This window comes from Phyllopteryx taeniolatus, chromosome 7 (genome assembly GCF_024500385.1).
Source record: "Phyllopteryx taeniolatus isolate TA_2022b chromosome 7, UOR_Ptae_1.2, whole genome shotgun sequence".
Taxonomy (NCBI): Eukaryota; Metazoa; Chordata; class Actinopteri; order Syngnathiformes; family Syngnathidae; genus Phyllopteryx; species Phyllopteryx taeniolatus.
This window is the reverse complement of record NC_084508.1, coordinates 21,186,794-21,213,276: the sequence shown is the minus strand read 5'-3', so window position 1 is coordinate 21,213,276 and position 26,483 is coordinate 21,186,794. Positions and strand designations below refer to the sequence as shown.

At 39.6% G+C, this 26,483-nt stretch overlaps 1 protein-coding gene across 4 annotated transcripts in view; it reads left to right on the top strand.

The window, feature by feature from the left end:
* Positions 1 to 24,732, top strand: part of atp13a3 (ATPase 13A3) — an 83,476-nt gene extending 58,744 nt beyond the window's left edge. For 3 of the 4 annotated variants that reach the window (XM_061778433.1, XM_061778430.1, XM_061778431.1), the window contains 16 exons: positions 1,444 to 1,597; positions 4,343 to 4,463; positions 4,674 to 4,798; positions 6,836 to 6,996; positions 7,142 to 7,270; positions 9,422 to 9,501; positions 9,592 to 9,634; positions 9,741 to 9,850; positions 9,968 to 10,064; positions 11,765 to 11,837; positions 11,911 to 12,088; positions 12,330 to 12,508; positions 12,594 to 12,682; positions 12,760 to 12,840; positions 13,379 to 13,462; positions 15,089 to 24,732. In XM_061778433.1, the coding sequence (XP_061634417.1) occupies positions 1,444 to 1,597; positions 4,343 to 4,463; positions 4,674 to 4,798; positions 6,836 to 6,996; positions 7,142 to 7,270; positions 9,422 to 9,501; positions 9,592 to 9,634; positions 9,741 to 9,850; positions 9,968 to 10,064; positions 11,765 to 11,837; positions 11,911 to 12,088; positions 12,330 to 12,508; positions 12,594 to 12,682; positions 12,760 to 12,840; positions 13,379 to 13,462; positions 15,089 to 15,277 (1,893 nt within the window). In that variant the 3' untranslated portion in view covers positions 15,278 to 24,732. The remainder of the gene's footprint in view (positions 1 to 1,443; positions 1,598 to 4,342; positions 4,464 to 4,673; positions 4,799 to 6,835; positions 6,997 to 7,141; positions 7,271 to 9,421; positions 9,502 to 9,591; positions 9,635 to 9,740; positions 9,851 to 9,967; positions 10,065 to 11,764; positions 11,838 to 11,910; positions 12,089 to 12,329; positions 12,509 to 12,593; positions 12,683 to 12,759; positions 12,841 to 13,378; positions 13,463 to 15,088) is intronic. The other variant, XM_061778432.1, reaches the window with a different exon arrangement.
* The last annotated feature ends 1,751 nt before the right edge of the window (positions 24,733 to 26,483 follow it).

Here is a 26,483-nt window from a genome sequence, read left to right as displayed (position 1 = left end):
GTTTGAATTAAAGCTAATAGGGGTTAAACCCAAAGCAAAACATAAAACCTCTAAGTCAACCTGCTTTTATTTGTCATCAGAATACACAGTCAATACACCGTATAAAAAAAAAACACAACTAAGTACGCAGACGTCACACAAGTCTTAACAACAGCGTACAGGTCGGTTTTTACTCTATTTATTTTATTTATTTATTTTTTTTGGTGGTGGGCCCACTCACACACTCTCACCCCACCCACAGTACTCACGCTCCAGAGCTCACGACGTGAAATTGAAGAAACTGAGGGTATTATATAATCCTGTTCTGAAGCTTGAGCGTGTTGAAACAATACTTTCCGATGCTTGAGAGCGCTGCAATCCCGCCACCTCACTTCTCGAGAGCAAGGTATCCCGTCCCTTCGCCGTACCTCGTGGCTGTGCCTACGGCTTAGCATTAGCCGTACCTTGGGGCTGTGCTACAACCTAGCATTAGCCGTACCGCGTAACTTCGCTAACGACGATGTCTTTTGCCAGGGAAAAGTCCTTCGAAGAGGCTTATGGATTTACACACTCCAACTGCTTCGAAGGGCAACTCAGCAGTACTTGATTAAGTTCTCTTAGCAAACCGTTAGGGTTTTAGCTGACTGTCCTTCCCTCCGGTGCTTCGTTTCGCAACTCTCTTGAATGTCCGTCCTCCTGTCTCTCCACTTCTCTTCCCGCTCGCCTCTATTTCCTCCCCCTTCTCTTCTCGCGAGACAAACACATCTCTTCTTTCTCACTTCTCCTACCCATACTACACCCAACAATACACACTAATACGAATGGCTTAGCACAAGAAGAGAACAACCTCATCTTTACAATACTATCTCCCTTAACTAGTCAAACCAACACATCCCCATCAGTGTAACACCAAAACATGACAAAACACATTTTACGTTACAATAAATGCACTTATATTCAATACGTAGAAGGGTGATAAAGTAGTTTATTTTAAACCTTTAAGGTCTGCGAGATTCTGGTACCCCGAATTACCACCGGGCTACACGTATAATGACAGGTGTGTACCTTTCCTGATCAAGTCCAATCAGTATAATCAAACAGCTGGACTCCAATGAAGGTGTCAAACCATCTCAAGGATGATCAGAAGAAATGGACAGCACCCGAGTTAAATATGAGTGTCATAGCAAAGGGTGTGAATACTTATGGCTGTGTGATATTTAAATTTTTCTTTTTTAATAAATTTGCAAACAATAAAAATTTTTCTGTCAATATCTGGTGCTGTGTGTACATTTATGAGGAAAAAAAAGAAGTAAAATTATTTTAGCAAATGGCTGCAATATAACAAAGAGTGAAAAACTGAAGGGGGTCTAAATACTTTCCGTACCCACTGTATGTAATTTGCGGTTTCTGAAAAGGCACACTTGTGACATCAAAGAAAAAAAATGTTGTTTAATCTTTGTCTAGGTACAGTATGAGATAGGTATCGTCCGCCAGTTTCCGTTTTCCTCTGCACTCCAGAGGATGACTGTGGTGGCTCGTCTGTTAGGGGAGAAACGTATGGATGCCTTCATGAAGGGAGCACCAGAAGTGGTGGCTCGCAAATGCAAGATGGAGACAGGTGAGCGCTATTGACTTTCATACCATGTTATTGAACTTCAGATTTCATTGGTGGAATCCATTACTTTGCTGTTTTATGCATAACATGGGTCAAAATGAGTCTGTGACATGGTTTCAGTTTGACATCTATGCAGTTTGTTTATTGAATGTAAAAGGCAATACAAACATGGATTTGAAATCGCAGACAGTGTGATGTAGTTTTATCAATTAATATTCAAGTATCTGCCCAATTCCTGGTTGGTACCCACCCATGCAACTCAGCTGATTGGCAACACGGCATTTTATGAAGTAATAAGCAAGCGAGTCTCAGCCGTTGCCAAGCCATAAAAATAGTCTCTAATAGTACAGTGTATATTGTGCAGGCCATTCAAATTCATCCACATCCAACTCTCTCATCTGTGTCTTTATGAACCATGATTTGTCCACTCATGCACAGTCATATTTGAACACAAAAGGGCCATCTCCAAACTGTTTACACAAAGTTGGAAATGTCCAAAATATTTGCCCCTTTTCTCCAGTAAAATTAACTCTGAATGCTTCAGCATACCAAGAGACTTTGGACAGTCAAACAGTTTGGGAATTACCCCCTTCCTGTTCCAACATGTCTGTTCACCAGTGCACAAAGCAAGGTCCATCAGGAGATGGATGAGAGAATTTGGTATGGATTAACTTGACTGGCCTGCACAGAATCCTGCCCTCAACCCGATAGAACACCTTTGGGTTGATTTCGAATGGACAATGAGCCAGGCCATCTTATCCAACATCAGTCTGTGACCTCACAAATATGTTCCTGGAAGAATAGGCAAAAATTCCCATAAACTCACGCCTAAACCATGTTGAAAGCCTTCCCACAAGAGTTGAAGCTGTTATAGCTGCAAAGGGTAAACCAACATCATATTACATGGATGGATTTGGAATGGGATGTCACTTAAAATCACTTGAGTCAAGGCAGGTGACAAATACTTTTTACGACATAGTGTATGTCGTGTTTTACAACACTACTTATTCATAATTTATGATGTAACAGTGGTGGCTGAAATAGCGAAGTTTACATTCATTGTCGCCAGCAATGATTATCGTGGCAGCTTCAATTCAAATGGATGGGAGCGGATGACAAACGTAAACTCCAAATATCCCCCTCTTTTAATTTTCACCCACCTTTTTTCAGATCATGTTCCTTATTAGTGGGCCAACACTTGGTGTATTGTGCTTCACAATGATAGTAATGGGGGATGGGCATCCCACCGGTTGCCATGGCCATTCACAGTGTATCGTCGCCGGCTGTGAGGGTCGCGGGTCGCCGGGGCTGGAACGGGGGGGAAGAACTGGAAGAAAAAAAATACTAAAAGGAACCAGCTGGAGTGACTTGTCGCGCTAGGCGTGGCCAGTCACAGCGCACAATCACCGGACGCTAGGGCGCTGCAGACCCGCTGAAGAGGACCGAAGCGGAAGAGGCATATCAGTGTGCCACAAATTTAAGCGAATGCACATTCATTGTGTTTTAGGGGTGTAATGATTCGTTTTTACGATACGATTCGTATCATGATTAATGGTTGCCAATTTGATTCAAGAACGATATTGGTTTAATTAGAACGATACGATCCAAAACAATTCGATGGCTGGAAATTGATTCAGTATCTTTTTCACCCAAAATGTATCCATTGTGACTGTGAAATACTGCAAATACCTGCATATTAGACAGTACAGGTGAAATTGTTGTTTCTTGTAGGGGAATCAGGTAAAATTATTTAAAGATTTTTCTGATGTACTTGTACTGCTTTGCAATAAAACAAAGGGAAAAATAGTAACTTATTATTTCAATTATTTAATTTTATTTTACTTGTTGGGACAGTTTTTCCCCTCAAAAAGAGATGTTTGAAACTCATTCACTGCCATTGACGGCTGTTGAATTAAAATATCCATGTTAATACGGAGGCCTGGCAGTGAATGAGTTTTAATTGGTGTTGGAATTATAAGAGCGTTCTTTCGAAAAACGTCTCATGTAAGGAGTCCCTTGCTAGACCCAAAGTTTGAGAATCTCTTTTCTAAACAGTCAAATACTATTTGCTTGAAACAAAGCACTGTGATGTTTTCACAACGAAAATCTTTTAGGAGTAGTGACAATAATAGAGAGCTAAATAAATGAACAAACCTCTCTTTGTAGCACAAATGTGAGCCTGAAACAGCGTCCAGTAGTTGACGTTGTTGCTCGTTCTCCTCTTTTGTTCGACCAAGTTTCCCCACCTCGTACTCTGCTGTGGTCCTTTCTAAAGCTAGAAATATATCTTTGACAGCCGCAATTGGTCTCACATTCAGCAACACTCTCAGCATTTATGCTGTACACATTTTCACACGATAATCACATTCACAGCACTTTAGACTCACGCTTGTTCTCTGCTGAGTGATGTGTTTATCACAAACGCATCTCTTGCAGATAGCGAACTTAGCTAAGCTAGTGAGCTTGAAAGGCTTTAAAGTGCACGGGCAGTTCCGCAACACACACACACACATCCTTATTGATAATTTCTCGCTCACCGCCGTCTCATCTGGCATCCACCAGATAGACTGACGTCTTAAACGTCAATAAAAGTGTTTCAAAACAACACACACCGGTCCTCAGAACTGTGAGGCAGACGCTCTAACCAGTGATCCACCGTGCCGCCTAATTGAAAACAGTTCTTCCTTTTTTTTTTTTTGCCTAAATAGAAACTGCAATATTATTCAGTATATCACTGTCTCATTATAGTGCCAGATAATTTTGCAGAGGTCTTGGAGTGCTACACCAAGCAAGGTTTCCGAGTAATAGCTATGGCTTACCGACGTCTTGAATCCAAGCTCACGTGGCACAAGGTCCAGAACGTAAACAGGTACAGTGCCTTTTTACTTTTACCATGGCAGATACAATCTGAGAATATTTGCTTGTAAGTTTGGGCTGATATGTATTGCACTGATGAAAAATAAATATTCAAATATCTTTGAATACTATACAAGTAAACATATCATGTAATACTGTTAGACTTTATTTAAAATGAATGAAACTATTTTTGGGACTGAGTCAAAAATATATGTATCACTAGAGATCACATCGAGACAAACATGGAGTTCCTGGGTTTGATAATCATGCAGAATAAGTTGAAAACAGAAACTCCGGCAGTGCTGCAGGATCTCCACAGAGCCAACATCCGTACTGTCATGGTTACGGGTAAGAATGAACTGCCGGGCACTTATACAGAACAGATCACCATAGCAAAAGAAAGGCAAAAATGTGGTTTCAAGTTTTTTTGTCATTTATGTAAGAAAGATGGCATGAGAACCAGATGACACCACGGCCACTTCAATTATTTTGTGCATTATTTTTGCTGTTTTATTGTTGTCTTCAGCAACATAGTTTCCCGTAACTATAATTTATGACTTTAGAACAAGTCTCTTTAGACATTCCTGCTCCACCTATCCGAGCGATATCCCTTGGGATGTGGACCCCTATAATGGAGAAAGACAACCACAAAAAGAAAATGGATGATGGGCATAACAGACTGGATCCATGAAGCAAAGCATGCGGCAGTCCCATATATTCCTTTGAAAGTGCACTTGGCCCTGAATTCATACAGGTTGTTGTCAACTGTACTGCTCTAGTCAGGAATGCTCTTCGCAGAATGATTGAGGCAGACAAGACAAGACTGAGATGGTACTGTAGGACTGTCCTGTAGGATGGGCCTACAGGGTAGGGTTGGGCATCGAGAACCGATTGGAACCGGGACTAATGTTCCGGTTCACCCGGAACCGTTCAAATTAAAACATTTTGGTTCCCAGTTTCGATGCCTAGTCCTCCAGCCACGAAGAAGTGGCGAAAAGCAATGAAGAAGCAGCGTAAAACAACGAAGAAGAACGCGCACGATGACGTGCTTGTGCCCAACAGCGGCGGCGAGCAAAAGTGTCTTAACTTTGTTAAAATGAATGACCGATAAGATTATATTGTGCAAAGGAGGCTTTCACGATGTGTAGCGTCTTGATGCGCTCCGAGCCTCAGCCTACACCGTGCAGAGCTTCAGTGAAGTCAACTCTCAGTCAGTTGGGTGAGTGAAACAATAAAATACGTCTATGCCAACATTGAGACAGCTAACAAGGTAAACGGTTGCTTGGACTTTTGCACTGATGGTTTTTAGCGTTTATTTTAGTCTTCAAACCAACGTAAGCGCTGATGACGAAATAAATAAATAAATAAATAAAAGCTTAACATTGTGCTAAAACTTCACCGGAACAAAAAAGCTTAACAAAATGCTGAGTTCCACTGCGTACCCTTCAAAATAAAAGGCTACAAGCTTAAAATAGGAAGTCAAGTTAAAACTTTACTTAACGACTTGGGACAAAATTCACATCAACGTTCTCTCACAGTATCACAAACACTAACCTTGCGCCTCATCGGTGGGTAGGGAAACGCTACAAGCTTAAAACCGGAAGTCAAGTTAAAACTTGCACATGTAAACCATTTGACGTGATGAAACAGAATACAGGGGCAGCTATATAGCATTGTTAAAATAACTATTTTAACAATGCTATCAGTGAAGTCAACTCTCAGTCAACTGGGTGAGTGAAACAATAAAATAAAATAGTTAAAACGGTTAAAATAACAATTTTAACAATGCTATATTTAACTTTTACCTGAAACATACATTAATGAATATTAACTCAATTGGGTTAGTTTCACACACATTGCCTTGAATAAAATGTGCATTTTAGTCGATCCTGCGGGCTGCTAAGAAAATGGATGTTCATAATTTGGACACCCTTTATTTACACCATGCAAACTTTTTTGACCCAGCCCCTTAAAAGAATCTGAATCGAAAATCGTTTGGAATCGAACTAAGGAACCGGAATCGCTCAAATTCAAACGATGCTCAACCCTACTACAGGGCATTGACACCAGAGTGTCCATGGCCAGAGCTAAGAAAATCAAGTACATTCAGCAACAGAAGACTGTTTCAGTGGCAACCAGGCCTTCTCAGGCAGCAATTTCTTGTCCTGGCGTGTAATTAGTTTTCATTTTTGACAAATTTTTTTAAAACAGTAGCATTGTAGAGTATTATATAGTATGTAGCGCTTCCTCATGCTGTATGTTCTATTATACCGTAAATATTTTTAAATATTTTACAATGAATCTTGGAATTGTTGCAGTGTCACTTTTGTAGTGGTATAGTTTGCATGTGGCAAATCTTGAAATGTTTATTCTCTGCTTTTTTAGGGGATAACATGCTGACAGCCATTTCTGTGGCTCGGGACTGTGGAATGATCCTTCCACAGGACACAGTCATAATTTCAGATGCTATACCCCCACATGATGGACAGGCTGCTAGAATCACCTGGAGGTGTGCTGACAAGTCAAGTATGGCAGCACATCTGAAGGTGAGACAATTGCGAAAACATATACAAATAACTTAATCAAACTTAAACTTAAACTTAATCAGGCACAAAATGTTTTTTTGCTGTCAAAGTTGAGAGTATTCAATAAAGTTGCAAAATGTATTTATCTCTTTAACTATTTTTTTAGGAAGTGAACATCAGCCTGGAGGATGTCTGTCATATAGATGAACCCAAAGAGCAAGAGCGGTACCATTTTGCCATGAACGGAAAGTCATTTGCGGTCATCTCGGAGCATTTCCCAGACATGCTTTCAAAGGTATGGGGCCTTACTATATGGTGTTAGATTTGTGATTTGTGCTAGAATTTCGTACTCGTAACTGGAATATTGAGCACAAAAGTATGTTTTGTGCGCACAAAAACTTTTAGTGTGCACATAAATAGTTTTTTTGTAAGAAGTCACGATTATATTATTGCATTTTGTGTAAAAGTCCACACTTGCTCGAAGCGTTTTTCCACGCTTGCGCATTGCCTCTGTCTCGCTCTCAACCATACAGTCCCCTACACGCACACTACATTGCCCTTTATGCTTACAATACCTGACAACGTTACAAAGGTGCCACAAATGTCAACTAATCAGGAGTCAGACAGCAGGACAAATTTTGATTGGCTGTTTACTATCCATTCAGATTTTATGGCAACGACGTCCCGGAAGCCTTGAGCAACTTTCGGGATTCAACTTATTCACACAGACTTTGCCATTGTTATAGTAATACTTTATTTTGTGTGGTTCGACGTTAGTGTGCCTCGAGGTACCAGCAGTTGATTTTTGTTGCTTGTTGGCTTAAATGGGCGTAACCTACGTTGGCCGACAAGGGAAAATGCACTCCAAACAGCCAGATGCTGCAAATGCAGGAATGACAAAAGAAAAACAAAAGCACATAAAACAACCAGAAAAGAAAAATGCTGCAATTGAAAAATGCTGCATTCCCAGAAAACAACCGCAAAGGAAAAATGCTGCAAACACAAAAAAACCCACACAAATCCCAAAACAACTGCGAGAGAAATGCTCCACATTCACGCTACACAACGGAAGCCCGCCAGGCTACTAGGGGGCGCGACCTCCATGACGAACCAGTCCTGTGAGACCAGGGGATGCCTTTCATAGATACTAGATACCCCAGCGCCCTGTAAGCCCGACTAACTGACGTGCCTACAAGGCGGCCATGTTGGGGAGATCAGCGTTCCCATATAAAGCCAATGCATGGACACTGAAATTAGTCATAACTTGCTCATTTCTTAACCGATTTTCATGAGGGTTACTGTTTTGTCAACGCCAAAGCATATGCCATCAATACGCAACCTTTGATAAAAAGCAAAAAAATATATATGTGAAACGGACTCACAGTTCCTTTGTCGTAATTGTACGACGTTCAGCTGTATGCAGCACAGTGTGCCAGCATACTTGTTCTTTTGGTTTTCTTGCCATCCACACAGGTGGAATGCATTGACAACTTTGACCTCCCCTCACTGTCTGCATGGATCTCCAAATGGATATGTCATATCCACCTATACATACCTGTGGTGCCTCTGGCCTCACAGTACTGGTCCGTCACGGAGGTCGCGCTCCGTAATGGCCTGGCGAACGTTCGTTGTGTGGTGTGAACTCGCAGCATTTCTCTCTTGCAGTTGTTTTGGGATTTGTGTGATTTTTGTGTTTGCAGCATTTTTCTTTTGCAGTCGTTTTCTGTGATTGCAGCGTTTTCATCTTGCGGCATTTTTCTTTTGCTGTTGTTTTTTGTGATTGCAGCATTTTTATCTTGCGGCATTTTTCTTTTGCTATTGTTTTCTGTGATTGCAGCATTTTTTTTCCTCTTGCAGTATTTTTCTTTTCCAGTTTTATGTGCTTGTGTGTTTTTCAGCTTGCGTCATTCCTGCTATGCAGCATATGGCTGTTTGCAGCGCATTTGCCCGTCGGCCACGATAGTAACTAGACGTTCTGCAGGCCGCACAGGGATACTATTGTACCATTGTGGTACATTTCTTCCCACCTCTTAGTTATGATTGGAAGGTAAACAGCCAATCAGAATACTATCTGACTCCTGATTGGTCGACAATTGTGCCACATTTGTAACACTGTCAGGTTGCTATCGCAAACGTGAAGGGCAGTGTAGTGTGTGCGTAGGGCAATGAATGGTTGAGAGCAAGAGAGAGGGCGTGAAAAAACATTTCGATCGAGCGTGTGTGGAGAAAAACTATGGAAAAATTTAACTTTTACACTAAATATAATTGAGAGTTCAGACACCCAAAAAAAAAATTTTTTTTCACCTAAAACATGTTCTTGTGCTCAATATTTCCAGTTACAAGTACGTAATTGTGGCACAAATCTAACGCCATATCTTACCAGAAGGAATGCAGTGTATTTGAACACAATTAACTGCTAATATTTTTTTTAATGATCATCTTGTAGTTGGTGCTACATGGGACAGTGTTTGCCAGAATGGCCCCGGATCAGAAAACCCAACTCATTGAGGCACTACAGGACGTGGAGTAAGTGTAAACATATTTAGAATAATCCATCATGCTAGTGTAAAATACAACATTTTCAAACAGTCATTATTAAATGTCATTTTCTCACAGCTACTTTGTGGGGATGTGTGGAGATGGAGCAAACGATTGTGGGGTATGTCATGGGCCTTTTTATAAGGGAATGTAAGAGTGAAACTAATAAACATTAAAAAAAAAAAAAAAAAACTAACTACATTTTTGTCCATTTTGATTTTTCTCAGGCTTTAAAGAGGGCTCATAGTGGCATCTCTTTGTCAGAGCTTGAGGCTTCTGTAGCCTCTCCATTCACTTCCAGAACACCTAATATCTCTTGCGTCCCAAGCCTCATTAGGTTGGTTTCAACTTACAGTACAATACTTTAAGTAGCTTTTTTAAAATTTATTTATTTATTTATTTATTTGTCTTGTCTAGGACAGCGAAATAACAAGTTCTCTCTGGCTTTTTACAGGGAGGGCCGTGCTGCTCTCATCACCTCCTTTTGTGTATTCAAGTTCATGGCCCTTTACAGCATCATCCAGTACATTAGTGTCACTCTCCTCTACTCCGTATGTAATACTGTTCTTTGGGTTGGGCATCGTTTGAATTTGAGCGATTCCGATTCTGGTTCCTTAGTTCGATTCCGGTTCCAAACGATTCTCTATTCCGATTCTTTTAGGAGGCTTCGTCAAAAAAGTTTGCATGGTTTAAATAAAGGGTGCCCAAATTATGAACATCCATTTTCTTAGCAGGCCCCAGCATAGACTAAAATTAATATTTGACTCGAGGTTCTTTATAACCAGTATCAATATCAAACCTATGAACTAAAAGGCAATGTGTGTGGAACTAACCCAATTGACTTAATATTAATTAATTGTTTCAGCTAAAAGTTAACTGTAGCATTGTTAAAATTATTTTAACTGTTTTAACTATTTTATTTTATTGTTTCACTCACCCAGTTGACTGAGACTTGACTTCACTGATAGCATTGTTAAAATAGTTATTTTAAAAGTGCTATATAGGTGCCCCTGTATTCTGTTTCATCACGTCTAATGGTTTATATGTGCAAGTTTTAACTTGACTTCCGGTTTTAAGCTTGTAGCGTTTCCCTACCCACCGATGAGGCGCAAGGTTAGTGTTTGTGATACTGTGAGACAACGTTGATGTGAATTTTGTCCCAATTTGTTATGTAAAGTTGCTCCGGTGAAGTTTTAGCCCAATGTTAAGCTTTTATTTATTTATTTTTTTGTCATCTGCGCTTACGTTGGTTTGAAGAGTAAAATAAACGCTAAAACCATCTGTGCAAAAGTGCAACCAACAGTTTACCTTGTTAGCTGTCTCAAAGTTGGCATAGACGTTTTTTTGTTTCACTCACCCATTTGACTGCGAGTTGACTTCACTGAAGCTCCGCACGGTGTAGGCTGAGGCTTGGAGCGCGTCAGACGCTACACATCGTGAGAGCCTTCTTTGCACAATATAATCTTATTCCAAGTGTTGCACTGAGGCGACTGGTCATTCATTTTAACAAAGTTAAGACACACTTTTGCTCGCCGCCGCCTCTGTTGGGCACACGCACGTCACAAGCATGGGACATATATATATAGATGTGTGTGTGTATGTATGTATGTATGTATGTATGTATGTATATATATATATATATATATATATATATATATATATATATATATATATAATATATATATATATTATATATATATATATACATATACATATATATATATACATATACATATATATATATATATATATATATATATATATATATATATATATATATATCTATCACGGTGGACGACTGGTTAGAGCGTCAGCCTCACAGTTCGGAGGACCCAGGTTCAATCCCCGGCCCCGCCTGTGTGGAGATTGCATGTTCTCCCCGTGCCTGCGTGGGTTTCCTCCCACATCCCAAAAACATGCATGAATTGGAGACTCTAAATTGCCCGTAGGCGTGACTGTGGGTGCTAATGGTTGTTTGTTTGTATGTGCCCTGCGATTGGCTGGCAACCAGTTCAGGGTGTACCCCGCCTCCTGCCCGATGACAGCTGGGATAGGCTCCAGCACGCCCGCGACCCTAGTGAGGAGAAGCGGCTCAGAAAATGGATGGATGGATATATATAGGGCTCCTGTAAACCATTGGCAACTTAAAATATTTTCTTCCCCTTACGATGCCCCTGCCTATGGGATTCATAGGCAAAGCGGCGAATTGCTTCATGCAAATCAAATCATCAAATATTCTCTCGTCTTTTAGATTCTCAGTAACCTAGGAGATTTCCAGTTCCTCTTCATTGATATTGCCATCATCCTTGTCATTGTTTTCACAAGTAAGTTTTGGAGAAAATAGATTTATGAACATAAACGGTGGTTTTGATTGGTGGGTGATTCCTCCCTTTTTAGTGAGTCTGAATCCGGCATGGAAAGAACTTGTTGCACATCCTCCTCCATCAGGCCTGATCTCAGGGCCTCTGCTCTTCTCTGTGCTGAGCCAGATCCTCATCTGCTTTGGCTTCCAGACTCTTGCATTTATTTGGGTTCAACACCAGCCATGGTACACTATCTGGACACCGCTTTCAGAGTGAGGACATGACATCATTCATCATCAGGGTGTTCTTGGCACAATTTGTATAAATTTGAAATTCAGCATAGCTTTATGGTGCTGGAAAATTTTTAAATGTAGAGCTAGAAATTTGAAAGTGAAAATGATGATTTGAAAATGAGTATGTCTTAATTAGTAAATGTGTAAAATGATTATGCAAATGTCTATTTTGTTATAAGTTTCATCTTTTAATACACAGTAGATCTCATTGTTCTTTCAGTGCCTGCAACGTGTCGTCACACACAAATATGTCCAACCTCAACCGCAGTGAAGTGGATGACCACAACATCCAAAACTATGAGAACACCAGCCTTTTCTATGTATCTTGCTTCCAGTACCTTATTGTTGCTATTGTCTTCTCAAAGGGCAAACCCTTTAGGCAACCAAGCTACAAGAATTGTACGCTCATCGCTTCTCAACTAACAAATTGTAAATACTTGGACATTTGTGTAACAATATTTATTTCTCTTTGTGCTTCTGCCAGGGCTTTTTGTTGTGACTGCTTTGATTTTGTACTTTTTCCTTTTCGTCAACATGTTCTACCCTGCTGAAGCCATAGATGAATTTCTGGAGGTAAAAGCATGAGAAATATCAGACTGGACCAATAAAAGAAGTTGCTTGTTTGAACATTTTTACTTTGGTCTCCACAGATTGTTTGTGTTCCACTTGATTGGAGACTAAAACTCCTGCTTATTATCGTGGTCAATGCTGGTGTGTCTGTTGTGGTAGAGGTAAGTCACATCTACCAATATGGTAACAACTGTTTGTTTTTTTCCCCCCACAGTTTTTTGTTTCTCATGCAGTGTCCTCATCTTTGTCTTTTTCCCTTGACAGCAAGATCAGTTAAATGTGTTTGGAAAATGCAACTCATTTTTTAGGCTCCTCATATTCATCAGAAATATTGCTTCAGTAAAAAAAAAAAAAAAAAAAAAAAAAATTGCATTCTTGCTTCACTCAGTGGAGCAGTTTTAACTGAGCTTCCTAACACTTAACACTGCTTTTGCATATATGCCTTGCTTGGCGCCCACCTTAGTGCTGTTTTGCTAACTACAATCAAATTTGGATTAAAATTAAACTATCACTTGATTTAGAATCAACAATTGTACTGTCATTGCTGATGAAATAGTATACCCGTGCATTTTAATTGTTGTTTCTGTCCAAATTTTGAAAAACAAAACAAAACAACATAGGCCTTGCAAAAAATATTCAAAACTGCATGAAATCAAATTGGCCTCTCTGTAATTCTTTCCCCTGCCGACTGCGCCACAGACCTTCTTCATTGACATCGTCTTATGGAAGGTTGTGTTCAGCAGAGACAAGCAGGGCATCGCTCCTGCTGCCTCACCACCACAGGTTGGGAAAAACTGACATCTCCTATTCTAGCCCTTTCAGTTTCCTTTTGTGTGGTGTTCCCTCCCCCTTTTATTTGGCACATCATGATCAACAGTAATAACTTGTTCAACCTACAAAAGATTTTTTCCCAGAGACTTACAATTGCATACATCACCTGCTCTCCAGTCTGCTACTCCTCTCGTTGCAACTTGCTAGCCCCAAAGCTCTACTTGCTGCATTTGCCTCTTCACTCTTTATTAGGAGTGCTTTTATAATTCTCTGTCAGTTGCTCCTTTCTCCATGTCAATAAAATGTGTGTTTGAAGAAGCCTAATCATCGGTCTTCACTAATGTGTATATATTTGACCCCTTTGCCTGAGATGTGAAGATCCTTTGTTTTATGTTACACCATATGCTTTTTTGAGGTTCTAAGGGTTGTGTTGGACATAAGCTTTTACAGCAACCTCCTATAAACTAATGTCATGCTAAATATTTTTCTTGAAGTGCATGCAAATGTTGAAATAGTATGACTTACTGCCTAAAGCGTTACAAATGTATTACTACAAGGTCAGAAAGGGAATTAATAGCCAATCTGCAATCATATTGCTTCTATTATCGACTAAAGATACAATTTACAGAAATCAAGGCTGCTACCTTACTGATGTGCAATGCAGTTCAAGTTGGTGACTTTTGAAGGTCTTCAAACAATGAAAGAAGATGGAAGAATTAACCATTGTAATGACTATTTCTTGTCATCACATGAGCTTAGCCCATAAAGCACTCACCTTTCTTGATGTTGCCCATTTAACAAGGATTCACGTGACTTTCTGAGGTGCCTTTAGTAGACCGCATGGGCTGCGTCCCATAAATTAGGACGCTGCTTTTGTTTTGGTAGTTAAAAAACATGCTGGCTCTGTGTAGCACTTATTTTGACTTTTTACTGCAGGTCAATGCAGTTGAAAAAAGATTTTAAAAGCAAAAGCATCTTTGTTCGCTTCTACTTGTTTGACTACTCAAACACGGTGCATCGTTTCCAGGGTATTTCATGTGAATAAGCTACAGCTGTGTGACCCTCAAACATCATCAGCCCACAATGCATTGTGCACCAGTTATAAATGTATACCGGTGCATCTCAATGAATTGGAATATTGTAGAGAAGTTTATTTATTTCAGTAGTTCAATGCAAAAAGTGAAACTCCTGAGATATATATATATATAATATATTTTTTGCTTTTCAAGTCAATCCCTACCTAAATTGTATATTAAACATTACAAACGATTTTACGTAATATTCTAATTTCTTTAGATATGGGGGTCTGTTAACTGCAAGCTGTAATCATCAGAATTACAATATTTTTGCAGTGAATCTATATAATGGGTTTGACTTTTTTAATTGAACTGCGGAAGCATATTAAGTTTTACAGATAATTTTTTTATTAGATGCACCGGGATATTAAGAGGTATATTTTAAGTGGTACATTTTCATCGCTTTGGGCAATATTTAGAAAAAGAGTAGAGCATTCTTTAGAGCATTTCATGTTGCATGCAAATGGGCATGCCTTCTTCTCCAGTTAATTAAATCCTCCCATTTTATTATATTTTCTGAAATGGATATTTTTATTTATGTGTGGGATTGTGGACATTTCAGAAAGGCACTGAGCTGTTGGCAGACAAGTGTATGTACTGCCCAAACAAGGTGACCCGCAAGGCTCGCTACATGCATCTGGCCCAGGAGCTCCGCGTGGACCCAGACTGGCCCCCAAAACCAACCACTACTACTGAAGCCAAGGCCTGCCCTGAAAATGGCTCCTCTTATCAAATCATGACCATTTCCTAGCATCCCAAAGCCTCTGCCATTAACTAACACTTTTCAGATAGGGACTATCAAAGTGATGATTATGTTTATATTATTTAACTTATTGAAGAGCTTGACTTGAGCTCCGCTGGTCGTGATGGTTGTATAATAGTCGTTCCAAAAATTTGCATTTGAATGAAAAGTGCGTGGGTCAGCCATTTGTGGGCCCAGATCTTCAGTCAGTGAAATGAAATTAAAATATTTCCATGATATTGCAAGTGGAGGTTGGTGGAGAGCTTACGAGCAAGGTCCAATTAGTATGTTGACATTAATATACAGTCATGGTAAAAATTATGAGACATTTTGTTTTCAATTTCATGTTCATTTCAATGCCTTGTACCACTAAAGGTATACAGTGCCGTGAAAAAGTATTGGCACACTTCTCAAATTTTTGGATAGTTTGTTTTTGGCACTTTGTTTAAGGTCATCAAAAATGTTTTAATATCAGACAAATATAACCCAAGTGAACTTAAAATGCTGTTTTTAAATGATTTAATTTATTTAGGGGAAAAAAACTATTCTAAGTTAACTGTGTGTGCAAAAGTAATTACCCCCCTTATTAAATCATGAATTAATTGTGGCTAGTCACAATTTTTTGGTTAATTTTCACTGATCACACTCAAGCCTGATTACTTCCAGACCTATTCAATCAAGAAATCACGAACAGAATCTGTCCCGACAAAATCAAGTCGGACAAAAGATATAAAAAATCTGCAACAAAATGAGACGATGCAAAGAAATTTCAGAACAGTCGAGAAATAAAGTAATTGACATCTATCAGTCTGGAAAGAGTTACAAAAGCCATTTCTAAAGCTATAGGATTCCATACCATAGGGAGAACCATTAAACTCACATGGCGAAAACATGGAATAGTGATGAACCTTCCCAGGAACGGCCCGCCTACAAAGATTATACCCTAAGAACACAGTAAAGACTCAGCCGAAGGCCACAAAGGAATTCAGAAAAACTTGTCATGACTTGCAGACCTCTATTGCCTTAGTTGAAGTCAGTGTTTATGACAACTCAATAAGGAAGAGACTGGGTGAAACTGGCATCCATGGCAGAGTTCCAAGGCAAAAAACATTGCTGACCAAAAAGAACATAAAGGTTAATCTTACTTTTGAAAAAATAATTTAAAAAAACATCTGAATGATTCCCAAGACTTGTGGGAGAATATTATATGCACTGACAAGATGAAAGTTGAGCTTTTTGGAAGGTGTGTGTTACATCTGCCGTAAATGTAGCACAGCATTTAAAAAAAAGAACATCATACCAGCAGTCAAACATGGCCGTGGTAGTGTGATGGTCTGGGGCTGATTTCTCCTTCAGGACCTCGACAACTTGCTGTGATTGATGGAACCATGAATTCTGCTCGCACGGAAAATCCTGAAGGAGAATGCTCAGCCATCAGCTTGTGACCTCAAGCTGAAGCGCACTTGGGTTCTGCAGCAGGACAACGATCCAAAACACACCAACAAGTCAACTTCTGATTGGCTTTAAAAAAACAAAATGAAGGTTTTGAAGTGGCCTAGTCAAAGTACAGACTTGAATCTGATTGAAATGGAGTGGCATGACTTAAAAAGGCTGTTCTTGCTTGAAAACCCTCCATTTTTGCTGAATTAAAACAATTCTGCAAGGAAGAGTGGGCCAAAATATCCCCGCAGAGATATGATAGACTCATTACCAATTAGAGAAAATGCTTGATTTCTGTTGTTGCTGCTGAGGATGGGCCAGCCAGTTATTAGGTTTTGAAATCACCATTTAAAAACAGCATTTGGGTTATATTTGTCTGATTTTCACGTTTGTTTGATCTTAAAAATTAAAGTGGGGTAACTATGCAAAAATAGAAGATTTTCTTTTCACTGCACCGAATTACCTGAATACAATAAACACAACAAAAATGCAGCTGATTTCCTAATATTGTATGTCCTATTTGGGATTAATTGTATTCCCAATGATTTTGGTAATCAAGAAAGCTATAGGAAATGGCTAGATATCAGCTAGATAATCAAACTCTTTATGAGCTATTTTTGTTATTATATTTGTCTAAACAAAGTTGGCACCGCAGGAGTTTTGATTGTATTGTCTTGTTTATATTTGTCCCAAAATTGTTCTCACCATTCTGGCATTGAGCAAATAGAAATAATATTGGTAATTGCCTCAAACAGGACAATTTTAGTCTGATTTCATGTCAGGCAGTCAAGAAAAAAAGCCTAATGTCTTTTTATAGTCATACTCAAAAAAATTGGCACTGATTGGTACTGACAGTACCTTTAGTTCTACCAGGCATTAAAACCGAAGAAGAAACTGAACAAAGTTGGTCTCCTGGTAATATTTTCATTCCATGACTTTACATGTATTGGAAAGCTCATAGACGCAAGTCAAACAATATACAGTGGGTATGGAAAGTATTCAGACCCCTTAAATTTTTCACTCTTTATGTTGCAGTCATTTGCTAAAATCACTTTTAATTTGTTTCCTCAATGTACACACAGCACCTGATATTGACAGAAAAAAACGGAATTGTTGAAATTTCACACAGCCATAAGTATTCAGACTGTTAGCTGTGACACTCAAATATTTAACTCAAGTGCTGTCCATTTCTTCTGATCATCCTTGAGATGGTTCTACACCTTTACTGGAGTCCAGGTGTGTTTGATTATACTGATTAGACTTAATTAGGAAAGCCACACACCTGTCTATATAAGACCTTACAGCTCACAGTGCATGTCAGAGCAAATGAGAATCATGAGGTCAAAGGAACTGCCTGAAGAGCTCAGAGACAGAATTGTGGCAAGGCACAGATCTGGCCAAGGTTACAAAATAGGTTTCTGCTTCACTTAAGGTTCCTAAGAGCACAATGGCCTCCATAATCCTTAAATGGAAGAGGTTTGGGACGACCAGAATCCTTCCGAGAGCTGGCCGTCCCGCCAAACTGAGCAATTAGGGGAGAAGAGCCTTGATGAGAGAGGAAAAGAACACAAAGATCACTGTGGCTGAGCTCCAGAGATGCAGTCAGGAGATGGGAGAAAGTTCTTGAAAGTCAACCAACACTACAGCCCTCCACTCGTCGGGGCTTTATGGCAGAGTGGCCCGACATAAGTACATACATAAAAGCCCTCACGGAGTTTGCTTAAAAAAAAAAAACAAAAAAAAAAAAAAACACCTGAACGACGCCAAGATGGTGAGAAATAAGATTCTCTGGTCTGATGAGACCAAGATAGAACTTGTTGGCCTTAATTCTAAGCAGTATGTATGGAGAAAACCAGGCACTGCTCATCACCTGTACAATAGAGTCCCAACAGTGAAGCATGGTGGTGCCAGCATCATGCTGTGGGGATGTTTTTCAGCTGCAGGGACAGGACGACTGGTTGCAATAAAAGAAAAGATGAATGCGGCCAGGTACAGGGATATCCTGGACGTAAACCTTCTACAGAGTGCTCAGGACCTCAGACTGAGCCGAAGGGTCACTTTCCATCAAGACAATGATCCTTAACACGCAGCTAAAATAACGGAGGAGTGGTTTCAGAACTATGTGACTGTTCTTGAATGGCCCAGTCCTGATTTTAAACCCAACTGAGCATCTCTGGAGAGACCTGAAAATGGCTGTCCACCAACGTTCACCATCCAACCTGACAGAAGTGGAGAGGATCTGAAAGGAGGTATGGCAGAGGATCCCCAAATCCAGGTGTGAAAAACTTGTTGCATCATTCCCAAAAAGACTCATGGCTGTATTAGCTCAAAAGGGTGCTTCTACTAAATACTGAGCAAAGGGTCTGAATACTTAGGGCTGTGTGATATTTCAGTTTTTTTCTTTAATAAATCTGCAGAGATTTCAACAATCCTTTTTTTTCTGTCAATATGGGGAGCTGTGTGTACATTAATGTGGAAAAAAAATGAACTTAAATGATTTTAGCGAATGGCTGCAATATAACAGAGTGAAAAATTTAAGAGGGTCTGAATACTTCCCGTACCCACTATATTTGTATTTTTCATGATTACTGACAACTGCTGTATAACGAGTCAGACTACGAAAGAGCTCAATGCCATACTGGAGTCTTGGATAGATTTTTCATGACAAAAAGCAATTAGTAGTTGGCTACAGGATTGCCAAACTATTATCCTTTTATTTCAAAAGTAGTTATCCATAAATTTATTGTGCATATGTAATATGAGGCGATTAAACATTATGGTTTCATAGTCTTAATGACACTCTGAGCGAAACTTACTACAATGTGGCCTGCGACGAAAATGAGACACCCTTGCTTTAAAGGGGACATATTTTGCCAAACCAACTTTTTCTAGTGTTTGGGATGTAATATTGTCTCTATGGTGCCTCAGTAAACGTGAACATATGAATTTAGTCGTCCATGCATTCCTAAGTTCCAGCTGTTTTTCTTGCGAGTTGACTGAAATCAGGTCATTTGAATTTCTCGACCTATGCCACTAGGGAAAATCTCAGCCTTCCCTTTCTGCCCCGAGGCAGCGTGCTCTCACGAGTGGGTCTTCTACACAGAGGCAACCCATCAGAGGAAAAGGGGCGGTCTTAGCCAAATATTGACAAAGCAGATACAATACTGGGTCAAACAGAAGTAGCTGTCAGGTTTTTTTTTTCTGGAAACTCATGATTAATCCAAGATGTTTTTTGAAATGAAATTGACTTTTATACTAAGTTCATCTGAGAAATTCACTCTATGGAGGTCTAAATAGACACAATACGGAACCTTGAAGGCATCAGGAGCAGTAGAATCATGTTCTCGCGTCGCACTTTAGGACCGACGCGGAAAAACCAGTAACGTTGTTTTGAAACACTAATGCTAGCAATGTAACAGCCGTAATGAGTTATTTACAAACGGACATGTTCACGTTATTGAAAGGCGTGGCTTTGGTTAGAGATACGGGGGGCGCGGCGCTAAATGGAGACTCCATTCAAATCTTGGCACCAGTTTGAAAACTGCATGACTCACCTTTTAAAATTATATGTATCCAAGTAGGCAACTCAATCAAATGCACTGGGTAAGAAGAGACTGGAACACCTGAACTGCTGCTGTCAACTTTGTATCTACAAATACTCTAATCTATTTGGAATATTTTATGACAGAACCCCGTTCAGAAAAACATAGAACAGATATTTTTGACTTGTTCTTGTTAAACATACCGTGTGCCCACAGTCACGATACTTACTTTTCTATTTCTTTTCTGGTGTCATTTGGAGAAACCTGAGGCTATCAGCATTTGACATCGGGTTTCCAATTTTAGTAAGAGTACTACTGTATATCAGTCCTTTGCTCTTGGCACACCAATTAACATTCAAACAGCGTTGCAAAATTGCCGCCTGGCAGGTTTTTCTGCCAACGGCTGCAGTACAGTCCAGTGCAGCCCGCCGGATAGACTTTCCCTGGCTTTGCGCGAACGCCTGCTTTAGAAATTTGGGGTTTTCTTCAGACTTTACACCCATTTTATCGGCCTGATCGGTATCGGCCGATAATTAGCATTTTATGCTGATCGGCTGATTGGCTTTGTCATAATTCGCCGATGCGATCAATGATGTCATTGATCGGCTCCGTAAAAGACATTTACTCTGCGTCGCCATCATGCACAGTATATTTGAATCCAAAAGCTAGTTTATTTTTAGCTTTGTCGCGTGTCTTTTGACATAGTCCTGTCAAATATCTGACGGCCAATAGTTATTTAAAAAAAAAAAAAAAACATGTTGGCGGTGTGTAACAGACAACACGTAATGCTCGGATCAGACGACAAGACAAATTTGCGCTTTCACGATTGCACTATGTCAGACTACTGCAATAAAATCTTGTATTCCGATACCACCGTATCCCGTTTTTTACGATCATTGGGCTTTATCTTGTCAACTCAAATGCGACCGGATACACTCATTACCGTGGCGACGACAACAAGGGTGGATCGCGCCGACTGTATGATAAGGACAAAATGGGGGAAAACGTGTGTTGGTGGTCACCGGTGCTCAGGAGAGGAGAGGTCGTGTGTTTAAGGCTTGCTTGAGGTATGTTCATGTACTTTTAATACGATACAGCTCGCAAGCAGGCAACAAAACGTTTTGTAGCCTAGCAAGCTAGTGGTAGCACGAACGGTTGTACGTAAACATGCAGCCATTCTGTCGAATCATGCTCTAAAGTTTCGGTGTAGGTGAAGTAATTTAATTACAGTAAGTTGGTACCCATTATAATGTTGGTGTGACTTGACTGATTAGAATACACAATCTGACTAGAGCAGTGATTTCCAAACTTTATGGAGCCAAGGAACATATTTTACAATTGTAAAGCCTCACGGCAGACCAACAAACAATAATGTCACAAAAAGTGGATACATGAGTTACTATATTTACTTCCTGCCATCTAATAGAAGACAATTTATTTGTTCTTTCTGTCACTATGCCTCACTGCCATAAATAGAAGAACAAAGATTCAGTATTTATTGTAAATATAATTTTTGGCGCAATTAAGTACACAAGTATATACAGTAAATGAACAGGTCATTTAAATAGACACATTCCTCCATCTTGTGATCGGTTATTGGCTTTTTAAATTCACCGATCGGCCCCAAAAATCCTGATCGTGTAAAGCCTGTTGGTAGAAACAGGGCTCACGCTGCTTGGTTTGTCAAGAACAGATCCTGTTAAAAAAAACAAAAACTTGCCATTGGTAGAGTGAATTGTACTCTGCGTTGGAGCAGTTTGACAGCCTTTAAACTGCTCAAACTCGTGCAAAACTCCATTTGGGGACAGAAAAACGAATTGGCAGGTGTCCATTTTGCAACGCTGCTCAATAAAATATTATTAGAAAAACTGAAAGCCTATTGTATGTCAAATGCAAATGGCCTCTCATCTGACTTAATGATACCTATAACAAAATAGGACAACAGAAGCGTATAGTTACTTTTGGGAAAACCTGTCAATTATAAGTCAGTGGTGAGGATTTTAGAGCTAGTGAATTGTTGATGAAATTACATGAAATATCGGTACTCAACAACTAAGCATAGCGAACACTGATGAAATCTGATATCTTTCTGGACTATGAGAGACAGCCTCTAAGAATGGAGCGTTAGCCCTAATTCAACATTGCATTTGCTTTGTTCCTACCAAGCCACACTGTTTTGCTGCTGACCACAAGTGTGATCATTAATGTATCCTAATTTAGAGAGCAACATAGTTGTCATCTCAGTGGAAAATAATTTGGTAATTTAGAGACGGGTCATGCAAAGACACAGAGTGCATATTTGCAGGTTGTTGCATTGCCGTCGAGCTATTACCACAGACAAGGTAAAAACTGTGGAAATGTGCTTTGGTATGTGAATCATCCAGTTAACCACATGCATGAGAATGTCACTCTGAAGCATCAAAAATACAAACTCCGAGAGCCACTGCTACTTTTATTTTTTTTTTATTTTTATTTTTTTAAACACAAAATAAAACATGTCTCCTCATCTTAGCTATAAATCTCTTCCCATGGAAGAAGAATAGAAGGTGCAATGGTTAATGCATTCGGCATCTCATCAGCTTGCTGCTTTGCCTTGTTGGAAGCAACACTGAAACAGTTTAAATCCACACAGATGCTTTAAGTTAAGTGCTGTCTGATATGTTCAATGCGCTTTAAAAAAAAAAAAAAAAAAAAAGACTACTGCTGTTATTCATTAGTAAATGTACCTATTGGAGACAGTAGCCTACATGTTTTTAGCTGTTGCTGCCCTGTACATTTTTTAGCTGTTGTTGCCAACAATGTGGTAGAATCAGATGGTTCTGTATGCAAAATGGTAGCAAGAGAACAATTTGCACAGCATCCATTTCAAGCCACTAAATATTTGCCTAGTACTAAGATAGTATATACTTTTCAGGCTCAAACGTTCTTCCAGAACAAAGATACATACCAGCTGCAATGTTTGCAAGGTTCATTCTGAAGTTCACAAAAGTCTGTATTGCTACTCATTTTGTGACTGACCCAATGAATTTTATTGGTCTGTCCCAAAAAGTCAATGTATAACGTAACATCATTTTAGTTATTTTGTTTCTACCATGAATCACATGTATTTTATTTACTCAATAATTTTGTCCAATAAAATCAGCATCACAAAGCCTTGCGGTGGCATTAAAATTGCCGCTCTTTAAAGATATTTTTAATGAATCGCTATGAGATACTTTTTTGAAGATAAAGTGTATTAAACCTGTGACCTATTCCGTTTTAATAGTGATCAGAGTCCTGTGTGTGTTGTCACAATGTTTCGGATTATGTTTGCCTGCTTGCAGAATGATTAAAAAAACAGGCCATGTTGCTTTGTGCACCTGATGTGCCCAAGCTTTTTTAATATTTGCTTAATGGACAGACCACCTGAGGCACAAATGTATTGTTATGAAGACAGCATACATGCTACCGATGCAACACTGTTCAAACCCCACCCCCAACAGACAATTTTGTTTTAATTTGAGACATGGAATTAGCTGTATACACATAGTGCAGTAACTCCACTTGAACAAAAGTTTAATATAATATAAAAATCTGAATATGTAGGTTTTTTTTTTAGATGTACATTTTCTGTGTGGATAAAAATCTGAAGATATTGAAATATTTTGACTTAAGGGCTGGTGTTGTGGTACTTCTTTTAGAAAAATCAAGTCTATGATTAATTTATACGTTCTTGTATTTATTTGTATGTTCCCTTTCATATCAAGTTGGATTCATTTGCATTATCTTGGGAATGAATCATGGGCATTTTCTTTCGGTTAGTTTGCTGCTGTTGCTTGGATAAATATTTACAGTATGTCTTGGGTCTGTGAGGTACACAAAGCAAATTTCTGCTGTCGAAGTGTAGGAAAGTGGGAAACTGATAAACTCGAACCTCCATGAATTGACTCATTTCCACCGCTTTGTAACAATTTTTTCATTGACTGTGCACCAGAATGAACATATTAATTCTTATACTGAATGTCATTCTAAACTTTCTGTGTGTAAATATTAACATTTCTTCTTAGCTACAAACTTGCCTTTTATTGTAATCGATATATCAAGTCCATGGATTTATGTTGAAATGTTGCTTTCATGCAGGTACAATAAAATTTTGACAGGTAGGATTAGCTTCCTATTCTCATGTTTCGTTGGCCACTAAGTGTATTAAGGCTCAGATGGATGTTTCCTCAGGGCTATATGTATAATGAACAGAGAACATGATCAAGTTGAGATTTAAATGCAAAAAGGCATCTTTATTATTACTCACCTGCTGTCAGTAAAGATAATTGAATTTGTTTGATAGTTTCTGCACATCAGCAATCAGCTCACATTTATTTTTTTTGTCAGCAGAGATGTGCATGGTGTTGAAATGTTTCTACTTAATTTATTGTATATTTATGTTCCCCACAACAATTGTATTTTAGATTTATATTTTGTTTCAATAAATGTTTTCAAATAATGTTTTATGTCTACACGTACTTTGTAGTGTCATTCAGTAATAAAGGATACGAAACAAATATTCTTATTGGAGTACATATAGTAAGCATAAAGTAGAATTTTACAGCCTATGATACACAACAGGAGAACATTTCTTATATTTATACGACTGCTGCCCCACTACTTTATTCATTCATTCATCTTCCGTACCGCTTATCCTCACTAGGGTCGCGGGCGTGCTGGAGCATATCCCATCTGACTGACCATCTGGGCGAGAGGCAGGGTACACCCTGAACTGGTCGCCAGCCAATCGCAGGGCACATATAAACAAACATTTACACTCACATTCACAACTACGGGCAATTTAGTCTTCAAACAACCTACCATGCATGTTTTTGGAATGTGAGAGAAAACCGGAGTACCGAGAGAAAACCCACACAGGTGAGGCTGGAATTGAACCCTGGTCCTCCAGAACTGTGAGGCAATTCATGTACACCTTAGATAAGAGTTAATGCCTGTTACCTTGACACACATGGTACACCTGCAGAATCTTGAGGTCCATTACAAGGGTGTATCATTATTCGTATAAATGACTACACAAGGTTGATTGAAACAATATGGATTGCAGTTAGCCACATTTTCCTAATACCCCTCACCCCCACATTGTTCATAAAAAGTAACATTTATGGCTCTAGAATTTTGGTTTTAGCATATAACTACGACCTCATGTCTTCCCTCCCTACATCCATCAACCTTCTGTTTGGTCTTCCTCTTATTCTCTTGCCTGGCAGCTCCATCCTCATCATGCTTCTACCAATATACTCACTCACTCTCCTCTGTACGTGTCCAAACCATTAAAGACTGCTCTACCTAACTTTGTCTCCAAAACATCTAACCTTGGCTGTCCCTCTGATGAGCTCATTTCTAATTTTGTCCAACCTGGTCACTCCTAGAGCGAACCTCAACATCTTCATTTCAGCCACCTCCAGCTCTGCTTCCTGTTGTCTCTTCGGTGGCACTGTCTCTAATCCATACATGATGGCTGGCCTCACCACTGTCTTATAAACGTTGCCCTTCATCCTAGCAGAGACCCTTCTGTCACATAACACACCTGACACCTTTCGCCACCCGTTCCAACCTGCTTGGACCCGTTTCTTCACTTCCTGACCACACTCACCATTGCTCTGGACGGTTGACCCCAAGTATTTAAAGTCCTCCACCCTTGCTATTGCTTCTCCCTGTAGCCTCACTCTTCCCCCACCACCTCCCTCATTCATGCACATATATTCTGTTTTACTTCGGCTAATCTTCATTTCTCTGCTTTCCAGTGCATGCCTCCATCTTTCTAACTGTTCCTCCACCTGTTCCCTGCTTTCACTGCAGATCACAATGTCATCTGCAAACATGGTCCACGTGGATTCCAGTCTAACCTCATCTGTCAGCCTATCCATCACCACTGCAAACAGGAAGGGGCTCAGGGCTGATCCCTGATGCAGTCCCACCTCTACCTTAAATTCCTCTGTCACACATACAGCAGACCTCACCACTTTTCTGCTGCCCTCGTACATGTCCTGTATTCTTCTAACATACTTCTGCCACCACAGACTTCCGCATGCAGTACCACAGTTCCTCTCTGGGTACTCTGCCATAGGCTTTCTCTAGATCCACAAAGACACAATGTAGCTCCTTCTGACCTTCTCTGTACTTTTCCATCAACATCCTCAAGGCAAATAATGCATCTGTGGTGCTTTTTCTAGGCATTAAACCATACCGTT